Here is a 19,206-nt window from a genome sequence, read left to right as displayed (position 1 = left end):
CAGTGCCACCTGGTGCAAACAGAGCCCCAAAAGCAGTCAGGCCAAGGCCAAGCTGGCAACCCCCAGGGAACGGCAGAGGGGTGGCATCGCCGCGCACCACTGGACCAACATTGGAAGCTTGTGCAGCTCCGGGGGAGGAGAAGCAGCCTTCATGTTGGCAGTGGCCGAGGAGGCAGCAAAGCCAGGAGGAAGCCCGATAGGGGGAGTGAGACTAGACAGGAGGCAAGCACGGGCAGGCGAGACTGGGGGTGGGAGAGGTTGCAGGTGATGTCGAGAGGGGCAGGTGGTGGCGGGCAAGCGCAGGCTTGCTTAGTTGCCTGGAAGACTCCGTGGGAAGGCTCTGGCATGTTCTCAGGAACAGTTATGGCCACGATAATGGCAGAGACCGATCAGAGGCTTACTACGCTTGGCTTGCCTTGATGCTGTGTTTTTCTTCCTTGGTCCTCTCCCTTGCTTCAGCCACATAGGCTTCCTTTTTCTTCTATTTCTGTAGTGCACCAGGGACCCCACGTACGTGTGTGTGTGTGTGTGTGTGTGTGTGTGTGTGTGTTCATTCCTGCCCCAGGACCTTTACGCCAGTTGTTCTATTTGCGCAGGATACTTCCATCACCGCACAACTCCTGGAGTCTGTCTAGCTTGTTTCTGGTCTTTGCTCAGATGGTGCTGTGACCTAAGATTGTGGCTCACCTCTCTGGCTCTGTTTTTCTCCCTAGCTCAGCTCGCTTGCCAGACTGTTACTCCACCACCTGGACTGTGGCTCCATCCAGCTCAGCTATTGGCTGGCTCTTCTTAGAGATAGCATTCTGCCGACTTTGCTGGCTGAGCTAGCCGGCTTTGAACCGCGATCCTCAGATCTCAGCCTCCTGAGTGGCTGGGATTACGGGCGTCACCCTGGCATAGTCGGTGCGATTGAGCCATTGGCGCTGCCCCCTTCACCTGCCCTCAGGGCTCCCGTCTTGCAGATGGGGGAACGGAGGCTCTGGAGCTGCCCAGGGTGTGGTGGCAGGTGGCACCGGGGTCCGTACCGAAGCCAGATGCCCCCGGTTGAGTGTGGGGGTCCCGGAACCTAAGCCTCTCTCTCCTCTCGAGGGCGAGGGTGTGGTACGAGATGACCAATGCTCCCAAATGTCGAGTGTCTCCGAGTGACGGCCCTGTGTCCGTTTCCTCAGGATGCGTCTCTGAGCCGGTCCCGGTCCCCGATGGCCCGCGCAGTGACTCGGTGGAAGGAAGTCCTTTCCGACCCCCGCACTCCTCCTCGGCCGTCTTCGACGAAGACAAGCCAATAGCCAGCAGCGGGACTTACAACCTGGACTTTGACAGCATCGAGCTGGTGGATGACTTGCAGAGCTCGGAGCCTCGCCCCTCCGACGGTAAGGGGCCGGAGTGCCGGGTGAGCGCGCGGAGGAAGTCCACCGAGTGCACGCCGCCCTCCAAGTCCACGCTGTCGCGCTCGCTCAGCCTGCAGGCCGGCGACTTTGACGGGGCCGGCTGCCTGGGCAGCCCCGAGGCCGCGGCCCTCGCCCCAGATGCGTGCGGCACGGGCTCCAGCAGCGCGTCCAGCACCCTTAAGCGAACTAAAAAGCCACGGCCGCCTTCCTTAAAAAAGAAACAGACCGCCAAGAAACCCACGGAAACCCCCCCGGTGAGGGAGAGCCAGCAGGAGCCGGCCGAGGACAGGCCGGCCCCCGGCGAAGAGCACCCAGCCTCCGAGCCGCAGGCCCAGCTGTCCGCGGTAGAAGGTTCCGGGTCCGCCGTGTTGGAGGAGGAGACGCCCCCGGAGCCCCCCGCCGTGACTCAGGCCCCCTGTCCTCCCGAGCCGGAGGCCGCTGGGCCCCCCGTCTCCGGAGGCGGCAGAGTGCAGAACTCACCGCCCATTGGGAGGAAAACGGTGCCTCTGTCCGCCGCCCCCGAGGCGGTGGAGGGGGCCCCATTGGACAGTGGGGAGCAGGAGGACCCCCCGGCCAAAGGGCTCTCAGTGAGGCTGGAGTTTGACTATTCTGAGGACAACCAGCAGGAGAATTCCCCGCCCACCAAAAAGCTAGGCAAGAAGCCAGTTGCCAAGATGCCCCTAAGGAGGCCAAAGATGAAGAAGACCCCCGAGAAAGTCGACCCCACCCCTGCCTCACCCACCCGATCCCCGGACCCCAATGACATCCCCATTGCCAAAGGTACCTACACCTTCGACATCGACAAGTGGGATGACCCCAATTTTAACCCTTTCTCTTCCACCTCAAAAATGCAGGAGTCTCCCAAACTGCCCCAACAGCCCTACAGCTTTGACCCAGCCGCCTGCGACGAGTCCCTTGGCCCCTTTAAGACCCCCAGCTCGCCTTCCAAATCCCCAGCCTCCTTTGAGATCCCAGCCGGTGCCGTGGAAGCCAACGGAGTGGACGGGGACGGGCTGAACAAGCCCGCCAAGAAGAAGAAGACGCCCCTGAAGACGTAAGTTCAAGGGCGGAGGTGGGGTGCACGGTGGCTGTGACCCTGTTGAAGCCCCGGCCTGTGCAGTCAGGAGGCCTTGATTGTATTTATTTTTTCTCCTTAGTGAGTGGTCTCAAGTTCTGTGGTTTTTCTCAGAGCCTGGGCGCTGTGCCTCATGAGCTTTTTTGCTCAAGACTAGACCTCCGCCACTTGGAGCCGCAGTACCACCTCCCGTTTTTCGAATAGTGGTTCCTTGGTGATAAGAATCTCACGGGGACTTTTCCTTCCCCGGGCTGGCTTTGAACCGTGATCCTCAGATCTCAGTCTCCTGAGTAGCTGGGATTACAGGCGTGAGCCACCCGTGCCCGGCTGGTCTAAAATTTTATAGTCAGCCAAAGGTGTAACGTTCTGTTCTCGGGGCGCGTGAGAAGCCCTGTAGGAAGGGAGTAATCACAGGAGACCCAGATCATTGGTGACTGGCCCTTTTCCCTGGCTAGTGCATTACATGCCCTTCTGAGAAGTCAGGATCTACGTCCTGTGTATTATTCAGTCTGTTAATATTTATAGCACTTGATTCTGCCATTAATAAGACTTAGCCCAGGGCTGGGGATATAGCCTAGTGGCAAGAGTGCCTGCCTCGGATACAAGCGGCGCTGTGGCTCAAGTGGCAGAGTGCTAGCCTTGAGCGGGAAGAAGCCAGGGACAGTGCTCAGGCCCTGAGTCCAAGGCCCAGGACTGGCCAAAAAAAAAATAATAATAATAATAAGACTTAGCCCAAGAGCCCAGCACAGGCCCTCGGAGGCTCTGGGGCACATGAAGGAAAGCCCCTCTTGCCACCCGACCAGCCTCTAAGAGATGCCTCCTTGCCTTCTTCCCTCTCTCTGGTCCTCTTTTGCAGATAAGAGTTCAAAGGCCCTCTTAGGCCCAAACGTGATCAGTGGTGTGTACCTTACTTACGCCTGTGTGTGTTGGCGCCTCCCGTTCTAGCTTGGACGGCTGCCAGTCCTGTCTTAGGAGACCATGTCCATTGTGGTCACTTCCTTGAGACAGCAGCTACGATTTAACAAGACTCACAGGACTCGCCCCCTGGGGCAGTAACGAGCAGGCCCCCTCCCGGCCCCTCTGCGTCTACCTGCACAGAGGAGATGGGGAGATAGATCCCTTTCCCTCCCGCCCGGGTTTCCCCTTGCACTGAACATCTGAGAGCAGCCCAGGCTTCCTGAGAAGGGCTTTGGCCTTGGGGCACACTGCTATCAGCTAGTGGGGGCCAGTGAGGGGGGGAGCATGGTGGCCCCAAAAGGTGGACTTAGCTCAGTTTCCCAACCAGGCAATCCTGAGATAACCGTAGGACTTTATTTGGGATATGACCGGACTAGAAGTTGGAAATGCTGACACTGCAAAGCCTGGTCGTTCCATGTTTGCATTGGAGCGGGTACCTTGTAGCCTCCTTCTCTGAGGGAGCCTGGGTTCAGTATGTCCCCCAAGCCCGTTCTTCTTGGATTGCCACAGCTGACATGGGCCCGGGAAGATGTCACATCTCAGTGGACTCTTGGAAGATCCTGCCCTGGGGTGACAAAACTTTTAGGGGGTCAACAACTGGATGACCCACACACACCCCAAGAGGAAGGCCTTCCCTAAGGCCCGCTGTGGTTCCCTGTGCGGCCTGCTCAGAGCCGCCACGTCCTACCTGGCTAGACCCCAGCACCTGCAGATTTATCTTTTTTGTCAGTTCCTTCTGTCTGTCTCTCTCTTTCTTGTCTTCTCGTCTTAGGATGGTTGAAGATATGATGTCTGTGTGTTCTCTGTTGTAAGTAAATTTAATGTCATCTGCTTTACGCTCCATGTGCCTTTTCTTTTCTTTTTTTTCCTTCCCCCTTTCTGTCTTTTGTTTCTGTTTGCAACCGTTTCTTTTTCTTTTTGTAAATTTCCTTTCTGTGGCTGCTGCTGCTGCTGCTGCTTCAGTGTTTCCGGGCTAAGCCTGGGATGTTGGGGTACAGGGCTCCCCAGTAGTAGAGGTTATGTTCCCGCTCATTGTGATGAGTGGGGTCCCGGTTGTGTAACAGCTGCCTGCTTGTGGGGACGGGACCTTTTCCCTCTTTTGCATTTGGATGTCTTCATTTGGGAACCTATGCACTTATTTGTCTAAGCTCCATTTCTTTCTGCCAGTCTGAGTTGAGCTGGTGGGTGATTGCTTTCAGTAGCACCGTGGCTTCACATTAACCACCCAGAAATCCCGGGCACACTGCCGAGGCTGGTTCTTGCCAACGTGTGAAACAAACCATTGGGACCATCACACACTGGGGTGCATGGGAGCCCCTTGAAATGCAGGGTCAGCTTAGAGTGGAGCCCACACTACAAGCTATCGCCAAGCTGCCCTGGCCCACATCCCCAGTCACTTCGCTTACGTCCAGGCTGGACATGAGCGTAGCAGGCTACCTGCATGCGTCCACAGCTCTGCCTCCCCGCAGGGAGAACGCTTGAAACAAGTTCCGTTTCCTTGTCCTTCCGTGGGAATTTGTTCTGAACCAGGCGTCAGGCAGCTCTGGGACCCCAAGGAGTCTCAAGCTTTTTTTTTTTCTGCCCAGGGGATTTCTTTCGTAATTCCAAGCCATTTAGTCACTACAGAACACACAGTTATATATTTATATGCATGCATAAATATATGCTTTGAGCTGTGATGGTACTATTTTTTACAGCAAATGCCGTAACTGCTATAAAGCAATCATTCCTGATTTTCTTTTCATGATTAAATGCCATTGTTGGAGTGTTGTGTTTGAGAGGACACAAGGAAGGAACCTGGGGGGTGGGGACAGGCAGAGGAGGGAGGAGGATGGCAGGATTTAGGGTGAAGGCCACCTCCCCTGCCTGGCTGAGTCAGACTCTAGCAGGCCCGGGATGGAGACCAGAGGAAGCGGCCCCCTCTGTGGGGTTGGGAGGGTCTGTATGTTGACTGTGGACGTGACTCCTAACCACACGATGGACTAACAGTACTGTTGAGGGCCACCGTTTCTCTGGGGTCTGATGGGACTGTGCCCCCTCCCCAACTATCTAAAGGAAGGAGAAAGAAAAGGAGAAATGCGTATGCATCTCACCTTTGGTCATGGTTAGGGAAATATACCTACACATTAAAAAAAAAATCTTACCCTGGTTATAATCCTAGAATCTCTCAGAGCACAGGAACTTCTATGTTCTGGAAGATTCCTCCAGCACTTTCTATTTCTGCATGGGCTCTTTCGGCTGTTCCTTGAGAGCCGGGTGGCAGCCCCCAGGTGAAAAGTTAGAAAGAGGGCTGCTCATTGGTGCCAAGAGCCCCTCCCCCAACGTTAGTTGGCTCAGACATTCCTGGAAGAATGGAGAAACATTCATCTCACCGAGAAATTTTTGCTTCGTTAGAATAAGAACATTGAGTGAACTTTTGCTTCACGTTCTGGGTCAGCTCTCCAAAATGGCATGTCTTGAACGATTTTTAGCTTGATGGGTCCTTCCCTCGGGGGGAGAAATAACATCGGTGAAGACGCCCGAATGAATCGTTGGCATGGACGGGGAAGCTGGTGTTGGGACCGGCAGGCGGGAGTGGTCTGGGCACGGCTGTGGTTTCAGCCTGTTTTGTTCATGGCTGTCCTCTAGTTCTGAGGGTGTGTTGATCCTTTCTGTTTTGTTTCCAGTGACACATTTAGGGTGAAAAAGTCGCCCAAACGGTGTCCTCTCTCAGATCCTCCATCTCAGGTAGGTGTTCTTTGGATGTATGTGGTTTGATGGCTCACCTGGGCAGTTACTGCGGCCATGTGTGTAGTTTTGACCCCTGCCACACACAGCCTGCCTTCCTGCTCTTGCTGGCGTGTCGCCAAGGCCCTCCCCTGGGAAGGTCCCCCTGGGGTGGGAAGACTCTTTGTATCCCTTCACTTTGCCAAAGATGAGAAAGGAGGAAGATTGGATTCTCTATTATTGCCTTTAAGTAGTTGTCCAAAGGGTTTGATCCCACATGCCAGCTTATGAGTGTCCTGCGTCTTGACCATTGTTACCCCTCCCATCATTCTCCTCCTGTTTGTCCCAGCCCCAAATGGTTGGATTCTGTAGAAAGGACCATTCTGGTTCATTCTATCCGTTTAACCTTTGGAGAACTTAACCACCGTCAAGTTGAGAAGACCTTTAAAGATCACTACAAGCAGAGTGAAAAAATGAGAAATCTGATATGTCAGGGCCACTGAATTATTCCACCAGAGTGGAAAGACGAAGGAACTGTGTCCCCTAAAGAAGGGGCAGTGGCGTCCTTATTTGTGTGAGTGGTGGTTGGTTCATCTACCGAGCTCATAACATTATTTTCCTTCCCTCCTTGTAGACCAAGGAAAGCTGACCTCAGGCAGGTTTGCCACATTGTCTCTGGGTCAGAATGAAGCAATGGTCCATCCTTCCAGACCCAAGCCAGCAAAGCCACAGACCCTGGCCAGGCTTGGGACCATGGAAATGACAGAGGCCCCAGCCCCAGGAGTAGGAGGCTCCGGCCCAGTCACAGTTCTTCCCTCCTATCTTTGGGTCCCCTTCTCAGCTCTACGCTAACCTGTGGAGTGACAGAGATCCCCCCCCCTTTTTTTTTCCTCCCAGAGACTGGCAGGAGGATTGTCAGATGATACTGATACTTCCCTATCTGAAGCCAGAATGAGCTTAAGGCAGTCGTTGCAAGAATAAAGCTGGCAGGAATATCTTGGATAACCCAGACACAAAAATCCTCGGGCTTTTTTGTTTTGTTTTTGCTTTTTGTAAACTCAAAGTTAGTCCTGAAAACCAACCACCAGAAAAGGAGATTCATAGTGGAAGGAATGGGTTTCGTTGATGGGCCATTTGTAACAGAATCTGAGGGAAATGGACACAAGATTTTGACCGGGACCTGTCCTGGTTAATTGGGCTCCCTCCCGGTCATGGCTGGGTGCAGTTTCTGACTGGGACGCTGAAGGAGAGAAGAGACAGCCTTCCCCTTCCTTACAGGACCCCACTCCAGCCTCCACCCCGGAAGCCCCACCCGTGATCTCTGCCGTGGTCCACGCGACCGATGAGGAGAAGCTGGCGGTCACCAGTCAGAAGTGGACGTGCATGGCGGTGGACCTGGAGGCCGACAAGCAGGACTTCCCGCAGCCCTCAGACCTGTCTACCTTCGTCAATGAGACCAAATTCAACTCGCCCACGGAGGGTAAGCAGCTCACTGGCCAGCTGGGCCCCCAACCCTGCCTCAGGTCATACCACCCCTAGAGAGAGCAAGGCCAGGAGAGAGACACTGCCCCGCCAGGTCACCGTGATCCGAGTGGCTGATCGCCTGCTTCCCTGTGCACTGGAAGCGAAGACCGCATTGACTAGAAACCAGCTGCCCCTCAGCCCTGCAGTGCCTAAGTACCAGCCTGGTGCCCTTGAATCCAGGTCTTGAGAATGGGCATTCTGCTCATTGCTCTGAGTGTAGGACCCACCTGGGGGTCTCTTGGTGGCTCCATTGTTCATAGCCCCCATGAGATGGCCACACAGTGTGGCCCTACGCCAAAGGTTTGCCAAGGAGGACTTGATTTCCGTGGAAGGATTTCCCCAGCCAGATAGATAGCTTATCTGGCTACCTCCTTCGCGTGTGCCTCCTTTCTACTTTCTCTCTGGCTCTGAATCCTCCTCCACCAAGGCTGCCTCACCCACGTCTGTCTGTCTGTTGACTTCCATGCTTCCTGCCTTCCTGGGAAAGCTCCTGAGACATGAAGCGGAGGTCCTGTCAGGAGGGCTGGGTCTGCTCTCCCGGGCTGGTGTCCCGAACCCACGGTTCCCCTCCTCCTCCTTGTGAGGCTGAGGAACCTAGCCTTAGCCAGCACTTCAGCTATGACTTTCGTTATCACTTTGGCTTTTCCAGGATCTTGATTTCTAACCATTTTTTTTTTAAAGTAGTAATCGGGGACCAGGAATGGTGATACACACCTATAATCCCCACTACTCAGGAGACAGAGATCATGGTCCAATGCCCACCCAGACCATGATACTATGAGATCCCTCTGAACAAACAAATAGAAGGGCTGGCTCGAGTGGTAGAGTATTTGCCTAGCAAGTGCAGTGCCCTGAGCACGATCCCCAGCATCACAAACAACAGCAAAGCCCCAGTGGCAATCCCTGTTTGAAGGCCACACGGAAAGCCCTGTTTCCACTTCCTTGTTGGTAGTAAGGGACCAAGAGCATCCCCACCTTGGGAGGAGGCGATGGTGTCCTGGAGGTGCTGGTGACGGCTTTCGTAGGAACACGGGACGCTTCCTCTGTGTGCTCTCCTGTGCTCAGGCCTCCCCTGGGGGCTTGCTTGGAGCCCATGAGATCTCTGAATGGTGCGGGTTAGCATTTGTGTAGAGCTCTAGTTCCTCGCTGAAATAGGTCTCTCAGAATTCTGGATGCTTGTCTTCTGCTTATCTGCTGCTCTTTCCTGCTTCCAATGAGGAGATGATCCAAATACGTGTACCTGGAGCATGCTGGGACATCCTATTTCTCACAAAACAGAGCCATTTGGTTAGCTATCAGGTTGGCCCTTTGACTAGGATTTTGAGGCCTTCAGAGTGAGCATCTCGCTCTGAGCCTGATACCACAAGCCTTTGCGATCAGGCCTCAGTCTCCCCTTCATCCCTGCCTTCCTCTGCACCTGTCTGAGTCATGTACCTCGCGTGCACCTCACTCAGTCATATCTGTGGAGGTTACTGTCTCCCATCCCCAACTGTCTTGGTCCTTCCCCGAAGGTCCGTCGCCTGCTCTGCTTGCCCTTGGCGCTTCGTCCGAGCTGAGCATAACACCATAATGAAGATGTGTGTGCAAGCACTTCTGCATTTGCTACGAGACTGCATTTCTTGAAGGCAGGACCTCTTGTCTCGTTCTCCTTGTGTCATAATGAAGATGTGTGTGCAAGCACTTCTACATTTGCTACGAGACTGCATTTCTCGGAAGGCAGGAGTTCTTGTCTCGTTCTTGTGTCCCCAAGTGCCCTGAAGATCATGGGAGCTAAAGATAGAAAATGCAATAATCCCAATAGAACTGTTTAAGTTCAGTCATAGCATCTGTGTCTCTGTGGTGTCCTAGAAACAGACAATTCACCAGTTCAGAGACATAAGTGTTAATTGTTTTTGCAGAATTTCATTTAATAGGTAAATACGTAAGTCTCAAACAAAACTCTACGCTGGATGCTGGTGGCTCATGCCTGCAATTCTAGTTACTAAGGAGGCTGAGATCTGAGGATTGTAGTTTCGAAGCCTGCAGGAAAAGTCCATGAAACCATCAGAAAATCAGAAGTGGTACTGTGGCTCAAAGTGGTAGAACACTTGCTTTGAGCAAAAGAGCCCTGGAGCCGTGCCCAGGCCTTGAGTTCAAGCCTTATGGCTGACAGAACAAAACCCTGTTAAGCTTTCTTCCTTAGAAAATAATTGTTCAAATTTGGGAGGTGACAACTGTAAGTTTAGCTGTGAGGTGACTTTGAGCTTGAATTCCAGCTTCAGGATGCACGGATAGCCACCTCCATCTCTAGTAAACCCAGAATCTGGGTGCACATCCCCCTTAGCAGGCCATCCCTTCAGTAAGGTCAAGTTCAGAGGCACCAGGAGGGTGGATATGAGTCTCAGACTGACTTAGTGGAGGACTCCAGCTGTGATCTGAGACTTTCTTACAAGGAAGTCACCAACTGAGAGAAGAGGAAATGTTGGGGTAGAAAAAATAATTACTGGTTGAACTCCCATTCATTATAACATTGGCCTACCAATTCTGTCCGGAAGAATAGTGAAGCAGGGGCTGCCATCTTGTATGTGTGATGTAATTTCCTCCTCCAAGCTCTAGAGTAGATTCTTGCAACTCCTTACTTAAGCATGAAGAGACGCTGGGTGCTGTGAAGGCTTTGGGTGCGTTCTCCGTTCTCCATGGAGAACTGGGTCTGCTTGGTGTGTTTCTCTCTTTCTCGCTGTCTCTCTCTTTCTCTCTCCTGTTGATGTGAGTGAGGTCCAGGCTTGCAGTTCATCTGTAGGATGAAGGTTGACGTCATGGCTCCTATCCTGGATGGACATAAGCAGTACATAGCTTCAAAGTGTCTCTTTCAAAAACCCAAGTGAAGTCAGTTGAGCAAGATGGCGCCGCCACCTGTGGGCTGCCTGTTACTAACTCCCTGTGGTGGCCCTCATCATCTCCCTCCGAATAAAATCTCAGCTTGACAGTTGTGAATGAGGACGTTTGTTTGACAAACACCCTTCTCGTGCACACGTGATGCCAAGGGAGCAAACCTGACCGGTTTGCTCCCTAGAAAGGGAAAGTTCAGGAGCCATTGGGCTTCCCAGCCTCGGGACTTTGCCTGCTTCTGGTCCAAGAGGCCCTGAGTAGCCTTGGCTTCAATCCCCAGCACCACAAAACACACACACACACACAAAACAACAACAACAACAAAAACCCTCTAGATAAAAATAGGGCACATGAAAGGGATGATGTTCATCACTAAAAACAGATACGGCTGTTTTCAACTTGCCATGTGAAACCATACCTTTTTTTTCCTCTTGTATTCCCTTCCCATGGTTTTACCCCTGCTATTACTGTAACTGATCTTAGTACCTGGGATACTGTGTAGATGTGTATTGGGACTAGGGAAGGGAAAGGGAATACCAAAATCGAGAGACAAAGGATAAAAAGACAAACCATTGTAGTAGTGATAACTTAGAAAACCATTTGGTGTAAACCAACCATACAACTCTGGGGTGGGGGGGAGATTGGGGGAAAAATGAGGGAGGAGGTCACAAGTTGGATAAGAAATGTACTTGCCTTACATATGAAACTGTAACCCCTCTGTACTTCACTTTGACAATAAAGAAGAAGAGGGGGAAAAAAACCCAAAACAGATATGTCTACATCTGGTGGATATGGAAGGAGGAGCTGACACAGCTGTGTACCAGGGCACAGGGGACCCATGTGACCAGCAAAGGGCAAGCCGAGGTCTTAAACTTAGTACTACACTGTGGTTCTCACTCTAGTCCCACTGCTGGCATGGACAGTCAAGAGACAAGGAGTGCTGGCTCTCCCGCCACAAAACCGCCTTCAGCTCCGTGTGCAGGCAGCATCCGCCGGGAGGATGTGATGGCTTCGGAGTCGTCCACGTGCAGGACAGCCTGCGTGTGTCCCGCCCCTCCCACGCACACCCCAGGTCTTAGAGAGTCCCCCTCTACGGTGTGTCTAAACAGAGCTGCAGACCAGAACTATTACCTATCTTTATCTAAAGTCATAGGTGGGCTAGGACTTAGTGGATTGGGTGCTTTGGGATAGGTTATTTGTGGTTGTTCATCCATCTTTAGATTTTTAAAGAATGGTTACTACAAAGGTGACGTTCGGTGGGGTTACATTTACGCAAGTAACGTAAAGAGCACATTTCTTTGTCTGGACAAGGTCACCCCTTCCCTTGCTCTCTTCCAGTGTTTCCCTCCCCGATTCATCCCGTCTTGGTGCTCTTTTATAAGTACACAAGAGGCATCTGGTAACTCCAGATAAAGCTGCCTCAAGGACCGAGGCCCTCCTAGGCTCACCACGACCTATGCCCTATGCGGCATACAGCAGGAGCTCAATTTGTGTGCTGGACAGGGAGTTGCATTAAGCCACAACGCTGATTGCTTTATCAAACTTTCCCTTCCCACCACCTGAGCCAGAAGGTAGGATTTCTACTTCCTGGTCAGTGTCTGGAATTTCCTCTGACGCCTAAAGTATCACCGATCAATTGAAGGACATCATGTCTCTGCCTCATTGCAGTGTATAGATCTTTGCATTTGAAAGCTTGATTTGGACAGTTGCCTGTAGGCAAATGGAAGGATTTTGGCAAGTGTCCAGGTAATACTCAAAAGCTTCTCTTACCAGTAACACGGAAAGAGCTGTACCTGGCCTTCCCCTTCCTCGCTGACACTGGAGCTGAATTCACGGAGAGGGACGAGAGCAGATCCATCTCCAAGGTGTCTTCAGGATGTGTCATCCGTGTGCTGTACTTGAGAGTTAAACAGACAGCTAGCACATGGGCTCTGATCCAGAAACTTACTGCAGAAGGCTTGGGTCCATCCACAGTCAGGTCACTTCATTTCCTTGGGACCCTCTCTGATGCCCTAAAGGCGGGAAGTTTACTGGCTGAAACCCCGCTGAGCTGGACCTCCTTGTCAGATGTATCACTAATCTCTAGTCAGTGGGTATTGCACAAAGCATAGAGCCCCACCCGCCCAGATCCAATCTCACTTTCTATTGCTTTCATTTTTTTTGTTGTTCAAGACCAGGACTTTTGCTCATTGGCAGGTGCCCTGCCTCCAACCCCATGATACCACTTTGTGATCTCATTTTCTGTTCTTTTTTTTTTTTTTGCAGAGTTGGATTACAGGAGCTCCTATGAAATTGAATATATGGAAAAAATTGGCTCTTCCTTACCTGTAAGTTCTTCCTACCCCACCTCCCTGCCTTCAGGTGTGAGAGCACAAGGGCGGGCCTTCTCCCCTATGCAGAGTTTCTGGGAACTCAGAACCCCCGATTGAGCATCCTGGAGGCAGTGCATGGGGACCCGGAACTGAGGCTGGGCCGGCGGGGTTAAAGGCTGAGTGCAGTCCACAGCCCTTGACATTGCAAGAGGAAATGGTCAGGCCTCCTGAAGAATTATCTCCCTAGACTGACAAAGAGCTAGTCAGGACTTCTGTACAGTGGGGTAGAGTTAGTTGGTTTTAAAAGTTTGCTCTTAGTTGTTTTCTGCAACTTCTAGTCTTCCCTCCACATCCCTGGGCTTCTCATTCATGAACTCAACCAACTAATGAATTCAATTGTTTTTCTTTAGCTGGCTGTGGGTAGCTCATGCCCACAGTCTCAGCTACCCATGAAGCTAGGGGTCTGAGGATTGCAGTTCAGAGTCAGCATGGGCAGGAAAGTCCATGAGACTCATTATTTATTTATTTTTTTTTTTTAATTTTTTTTTTTTGACCAGTCCTGGGCCTTGGACTCAGGGCCTGAGCACTGTCCCTGGCTTCTTCCCGCTCAAGGCTAGCACTCTGCCACGTGAGCCACAGCGCCGCTTCTGGCCGTTTTCTGTATATGTGGTGCTGGGGAATCGAACCTAGGGCCTCGTGTATCCGAGGCAGGCACTCTTGCCACTAGGCTATATCCCCAGCCCTTGTTTTGTTTTTTGCCAGTCCTGGGGCTTGAACTCAGGGCCTGAGCACTGCCCCGGCTTCTTTTTCTGCTCAAGGCTCGCACTCTACCACTTGAGCCACAGCGCCATTTCCAGCTTTTTCTATATATGTGGTGCTGAGGAATCAAACCCAGGGCTTCATGTATACAAGGCGAGCACTTTTACCACTAGGCCATATTCCCAGTCCCTCCATGAGACTCTTATCTCCAGTTAACCACCAAAAAAGTTGGAAGTAGAGTTCAAGCGGTAGAGTACCAGCCTTGAGTGAAAAAGCTCAGAGACAATGTCCAGGCTCTGACTTCAAGCCCCAGTAGTGACACTCAAGGGGAAAAAAAAAAAAAAGTTGTACCTGTACTACATGTATAAACTTATTTACTACTTTTCTATAAATATATTGTATAATACATTTTTATGTATCATTCACATCCTGGGTAATGTAAGTAATCTAGAGATGGCTTAAATCACACAAGAAGGGTACATGCCGGTTATATGCAAGCACTGCCATTTTATAGAAGGACTTGGCTACCTGAGGGTCCCCGGAAGCCGTGGGTGGATGTACCCTGTGAATCGTGAGGTCTGTTAGAGATAATTGGGCAGAAACCCTGGCCCCTCCCTCTGTGCGTTTTAAGTAGTTACGATGGACAGGCAGCTTTGCCAGCTTACTAGTGGCTGCCTTGGCCTTTTGTTCTGGGCGTGGCCTCTTTCTGTGCTCCTCTCCAGCAGTGTCCTCGGGGGTCCCCGAGGTGCATGGGAGAGCTTGTTTGGGGGCATTAGATGCCCGTGGACACGTTGAACTCTCCTTTGTCTTACTGTACGTCGGATTTAAACGCTGGGGGTTGCTACTCCTAGACTTCAGGTCAGGCAGGAAACGAGCCCTGATATACGTGGACTAAAATGACCACTCCCCGAGTAATGTACAGGGCATTGGCGTCATTCCTCAGTACATTTCCTGGGGTCTGCCTTGCTCCTGAGGTCACAGCTGTGTCCCCGGTATGTGACTCTGTGTACTGAGGGGGATGTCATTTACCATGGAGGTGGAGCTATCGTCTGATTGACATTAGTTTAAGGGGACTGAATCCAGGAGAGACTCCAGCTTGTGCTGGCCAGGAATCCTAGGGTACCCAGGGATTTGATGATGATGACAATGACAGTGCTGCTGCTTAATTGTCCAGAGGATTTTTGTTGTTGTTGTTGTTGGTTCAGAGCAGTGTGTGAGCTTCTTTGGGTTCCCACCAGAGTAGTATAGGGGTCTCTGGGTCTCGTGTTCCTGATTCAGCACTCAAGGCCTTGGAAGGGATCTGGTCTCTGCCCTTGTGAACCTACTTTCCTTCCCCTTAGCTGCATACCATACTCACATGTGATCCCGGTCCCTCTGGGCTCCTCTGCAGGCTCTGAATTTTCTTGGACACTCAGTGTTCTGAGCCTCAGCCCCCGCCTCCCCCTCGTCCACGCCTTTCCAGCCAGAGCTCGCTCAGAAGCCCTTGTCTCCTCGCAAGCCAAGCCCTGGCTCTGTTCTTTTTCTGGTCCTTAGAGGGCCCCCCCCCCACTTCCTCTGCGAGGACTGGGATCTCGCCATACCCTCTGCTAGTCCACGGAGCCAGCATGCTGTCTGTCCCAGATGGAGTGGCCAGTGGGTGCAATGGCTGAAGAGTCCACGGAGAGGTGCAAGCTGGTCCTCTCACCTCACTGGTAGTCCGTCCTGTAGTGAGCCCCCTTCTCCCCCGTCTCCTCCGTCCCTCTCCCGGTCAGCCTTCACATTCCCGTCTCGTCCCGTCCCGGTCTTCTCCCTCAATAACTGGAGGCGCATTCACTCCCATCGGTGACGCTAGTTTTGATGTTCATCCGCTGGCACCTGTGCCCGAGCTGACACGTGCGTGCCTCTCTTCCTTTTAGCAGGACGACGACACCCTGAAGAAGCAGGCCTTGTACCTCATGTTCGACACGTCTCAGGAGAGCCCCGTCAAGTCTCCTCCGGTCCGGATGTCGGATTCTCCAACGCCTTGTTCAGGGTATGACGATGGGAGAGTTACACATAGGCCTCAGCTCCCAAGCGTCTTCGCCCCGCTGTCCTGACTTGATTCTAGTCGCATGCAGTCAGGCAGCCCCTACTCCATCCTCTATCCACACAGACACAGGGGCGCCGGCTCTGTTGCTGGGGACCCTGAAAGAAGGTGGAATCCTTTCACAGCTGCCAGAGAGCTCCCCACCCCAGCAGCCCACGGACGTTTGTCCACTGTGGAACAGCATTCGGAACTTGAGTCCTGAGCTGGGTGCTGGTGGCTCACTCCTGTAATCCTCGCTGCTCAGGGAGTCTGAGAGCTGAGGACCACGGCTCGAAGCCAACCTGGGCAGAATCATCTGTGAGGCTCTTGATTTGAGTGAAAAAGTCAAGTGAGTGCAAGGCCCCGAGTTCAAGCCCCCATACCAGCGCACACGCGCACACACACACACACACACACACACACACACACATACACACACCCCAGAAAAACAAAGAACTCAAATTTCATCTCTCCTTCTTATTGGCTGTGACCTAATGGTAGTTATTTGACCCTCATATACCTTAGTTTCCCTGAATATAAAGAGCCTATATCTCAGTTTCCCTGAGTATAAATAAAGAGTCATAAACTGACTTCCTAAGGAAAGCCAAGGAGGCGGTCAGTCAAGTGTTAGGCATGAGCTCGTGGCTTCCGTGGACCTGGTCATGTGAAACACACGTTATTTACAAAGAGTGGATGTCGGTGCTTGTCGGGGTCCCTGTTCTGAGTGGCGCCTTGTTTGGTTGGGGAAGTGGGGGGGCATTGCGGTGAGACCTGGCCCATCCTGTCTCGGAGCTGCGGGGAACGCTCTTGCTTTGATTTCTCACACTCACTGGGGACCCTGAGAATGGAATCCTAGGTAGTGGAGAGGAATTAGTATAAAAAGAGTCGTAGCACCCGGTGACGGGCCCTGTGTGGGGTATTTTACATACAGACCACATCTCCTTGCATCTTCGCAAAGGTGTGTTGTCTTATAGGAAAGGAAACTGAGGCAGGTTGCCCAGTCTTTTCCCCTAGAGCACACAACCAAGCTGGTACCCATTCTCCAGTGGGGCCTGTGCCCTGCCCTTCCTGACCAGTTGGCCCTGGGACGGGGCTGGACCCTGGAGATTGCAAGGCTGCTGCTGACCTAGCCTGGGGACGCAGCCCCGGACATCCGGGGGTCCCTTGGGATGTTGCTTCTGGTCGGTTACAGTGTCATTTCTAAGAGAGAGGACCCTGAAGCTGTCCTTTGCCTCCTCAGGTCAAGTTTTGAGGAGACGGAAGCACTTGTGAATGCTGCCGTGAAAATCCAGCATCCCGTCACTTGCGGGCTGGCCTCCAACCAAGAGCCTCACCTGCAGGTGCCAGACAAGTCCTCCCAGAAGGAGCTGGAGGCCATGGCCTTGGGCGCCCCGTCAGAGGCCATGGGAATTGTAAGTGGAATTGGACAGGGCTCACCTAGCACCTGCCAGAGGACCCGACTCTACTCCCAGACTATAGGATACCCCCCCCCCCACCCCCAACGTCACAGTGAGGAGCAGGCCCTCACACCCACTGTGGTGCTCGTGCAGTTCTCACCTAAGTGCTTTGCTTCCCCAGGGTTGTGGATTTTCTCTTGTTCTCCCCCCTTGGAACTGGACATCATGGAACCAGGGTTAGTCGGTCTCGGTCCTGTCAGCCTCTGGCAAGCAGAGCAGTGTAGACCAGGACACACCCTCCTTTTTTAGGGACTAGCTGTTTTTGTTTTTGTTTTCTGAGTGCCCGTGATAGGAAATTTCTCCTGTTCATAGACCAGGGCTCTGTCCATTCCTTTCCCAACAGCTGCCAGGGCCTTGCAGAACCAACAGCCCCAGGCTAGAGGCCTCCCCCACCCCCCCCACCCCGCCCCGTGCCACACGTGCTCTTCCTAGAGTATACGGTGCTCATGGAAGATGCTTCCACACGCCTTAAGGGGACCAACCTTCTAGGTGAAGTGAATCTTATTTTTATGTCTTTCGCCTCCCTCCTAGGAATCCCTAATCCAGTTATTTTTTAAACCGCTGGTTGAGTGTGTCAGTTTTGTTCTGTACTGGGAGATTTCATTTGTCTCGTGCGATAAGCACCGGTTGAGATCCACCTACGACGTGTCTGGCCATTCGGTATTGGAGACATAATAGTGAGTGAGGGCAAGGTCTAGCTGGCAATCAGTCTCGCAAATAGATACCCTGAAGGACTTGTTCATTTGAACCTCCTAAAGCTGGCTTCTGATTTTGAACTTTCTTACCTACCAGGAGATTCGTTTTCCTTTTACATCATCCTTCCATTATTCAGACAATGACTTTTACTAAAATGTTACTTGCTCTGACATTTGTACTTGGAGAGATTTCCTTACTGGAGTTGTTACCCAGTGGGAATTTTGAAATAATGAAGGAAATTCTAACTTGATTCTCAGTCTAGGGAGCGAAGGGAACTCATGGGGGGGGGGCACCTAAGACCCAGCTTTGGGGGAAGGGTGGGGCCTGCCCATCTCCAGCTGCCCCCAGTCAAGCATGGGCAGCTAGCGGATATGTCCTCGAGTGTTAAGGCATTGGTGTCCATCAGATGGAAGCGTTGTCCGTGCCTGGAACCAATACCACTCTCCTCTCCTCTATTTTTCTTCCTCGTCCTCCTCTCTGCCGGCGTTCAGACGTCTCCGGAGGGGGCCTTTGCCTCTGCTGACGCTCTCCTCAGTAGGCTGGCCCATCCCGCCTCTCTCTGTGGCGCGCTTGACTATCTGGAACCTGACTTAGCAGAAAAGAACCCCCCAGTATTTGCTCAGAAACTTCAGGTTTGTAGCCCATGTGTGACCTTTTGGGAGTTTGTCAAAACCTCAGTAGAGAATGAACCCCTAAGTGTCAAGTGAGCCCAGACCGGGCACTTCAGGAGGAAGCTCTGGGAATGTTCCAGATGCACTGTCTTCCTGTCAAACACTGACACCTGTTGTGTACTTTAGCCAACACTGTATGACTTGTGCGGTTACATAGTGAATGAGCCATTTCTGTTATGGTTTGGAAATTGGGTCCTAACAGTCATTTTTTCAGATGCATTGAAAGGCCCAAAGGCAGTGAGAGTCATACATTCAGTCGACATTGAGCCAGGCCATCTGTATACACAAGGCAACCTCAGATTCCCACCGAGCTAGCATCTGGACTCGGCTGCACATCTGGAAACAAAACAATTATCTCCTCCGTGCTTGAAATTTTGACAACTTAATCTGATATCCCCTAGACTAGAACATTCAGCCCAACCCAAGCCTTGAGAAATGGTTCACACAGCCCTGTGAGAGATGGCTATCCAGCCATCCTTGGGAACGATGGCAAACCCCATAAGAAACAACAGGCAGGAAATCAAAGACTACGATTGTAGGTGACATTTTGATTCTATTTTAAAAATCATTGTTTTCATCAGCAGCTGATACTCCCTGACAGACATTCAAGGGCCATTTAAACAAACAAACAAACCAACCACAAAGAGAACAGAAATTGAATGTGTGTTTCATGATCTGCTGAGGTGTTCGTGGTGAGAGAAAGCTGCGCGTGTGTTTTTGCCAAGTCCCTGTCCTGGCGCATCTGTGTG

General features: G+C 52.1%; 1 protein-coding gene across 5 annotated transcripts in view; it reads left to right on the top strand.

Moving 5' to 3' along the window:
• Window positions 1-19,206, top strand: part of Tacc2 (transforming acidic coiled-coil containing protein 2) — a 114,946-nt gene that overhangs the window by 77,289 nt on the left and 18,451 nt on the right. For 2 of the 5 annotated variants that reach the window (XM_048338094.1, XM_048338097.1), the window contains 7 exons: window positions 1,170-2,442; window positions 6,087-6,147; window positions 7,405-7,606; window positions 12,784-12,845; window positions 15,485-15,600; window positions 16,874-17,045; window positions 18,278-18,418. In XM_048338094.1, coding sequence (XP_048194051.1) covers window positions 1,170-2,442; window positions 6,087-6,147; window positions 7,405-7,606; window positions 12,784-12,845; window positions 15,485-15,600; window positions 16,874-17,045; window positions 18,278-18,418 — 2,027 coding nt within the window. The remainder of the gene's footprint in view (window positions 1-1,169; window positions 2,443-6,086; window positions 6,148-7,404; window positions 7,607-12,783; window positions 12,846-15,484; window positions 15,601-16,873; window positions 17,046-18,277; window positions 18,419-19,206) is intronic. The other 3 variants (XM_048338096.1, XM_048338098.1, XM_048338095.1) reach the window with 2 other exon arrangements.

The sequence above is a fragment of the Perognathus longimembris genome, chromosome 2, assembly GCF_023159225.1.
Source record: "Perognathus longimembris pacificus isolate PPM17 chromosome 2, ASM2315922v1, whole genome shotgun sequence".
Taxonomy (NCBI): Eukaryota; Metazoa; Chordata; class Mammalia; order Rodentia; family Heteromyidae; genus Perognathus; species Perognathus longimembris.
This window is presented reverse-complemented; position numbering and strand designations above follow the sequence as displayed.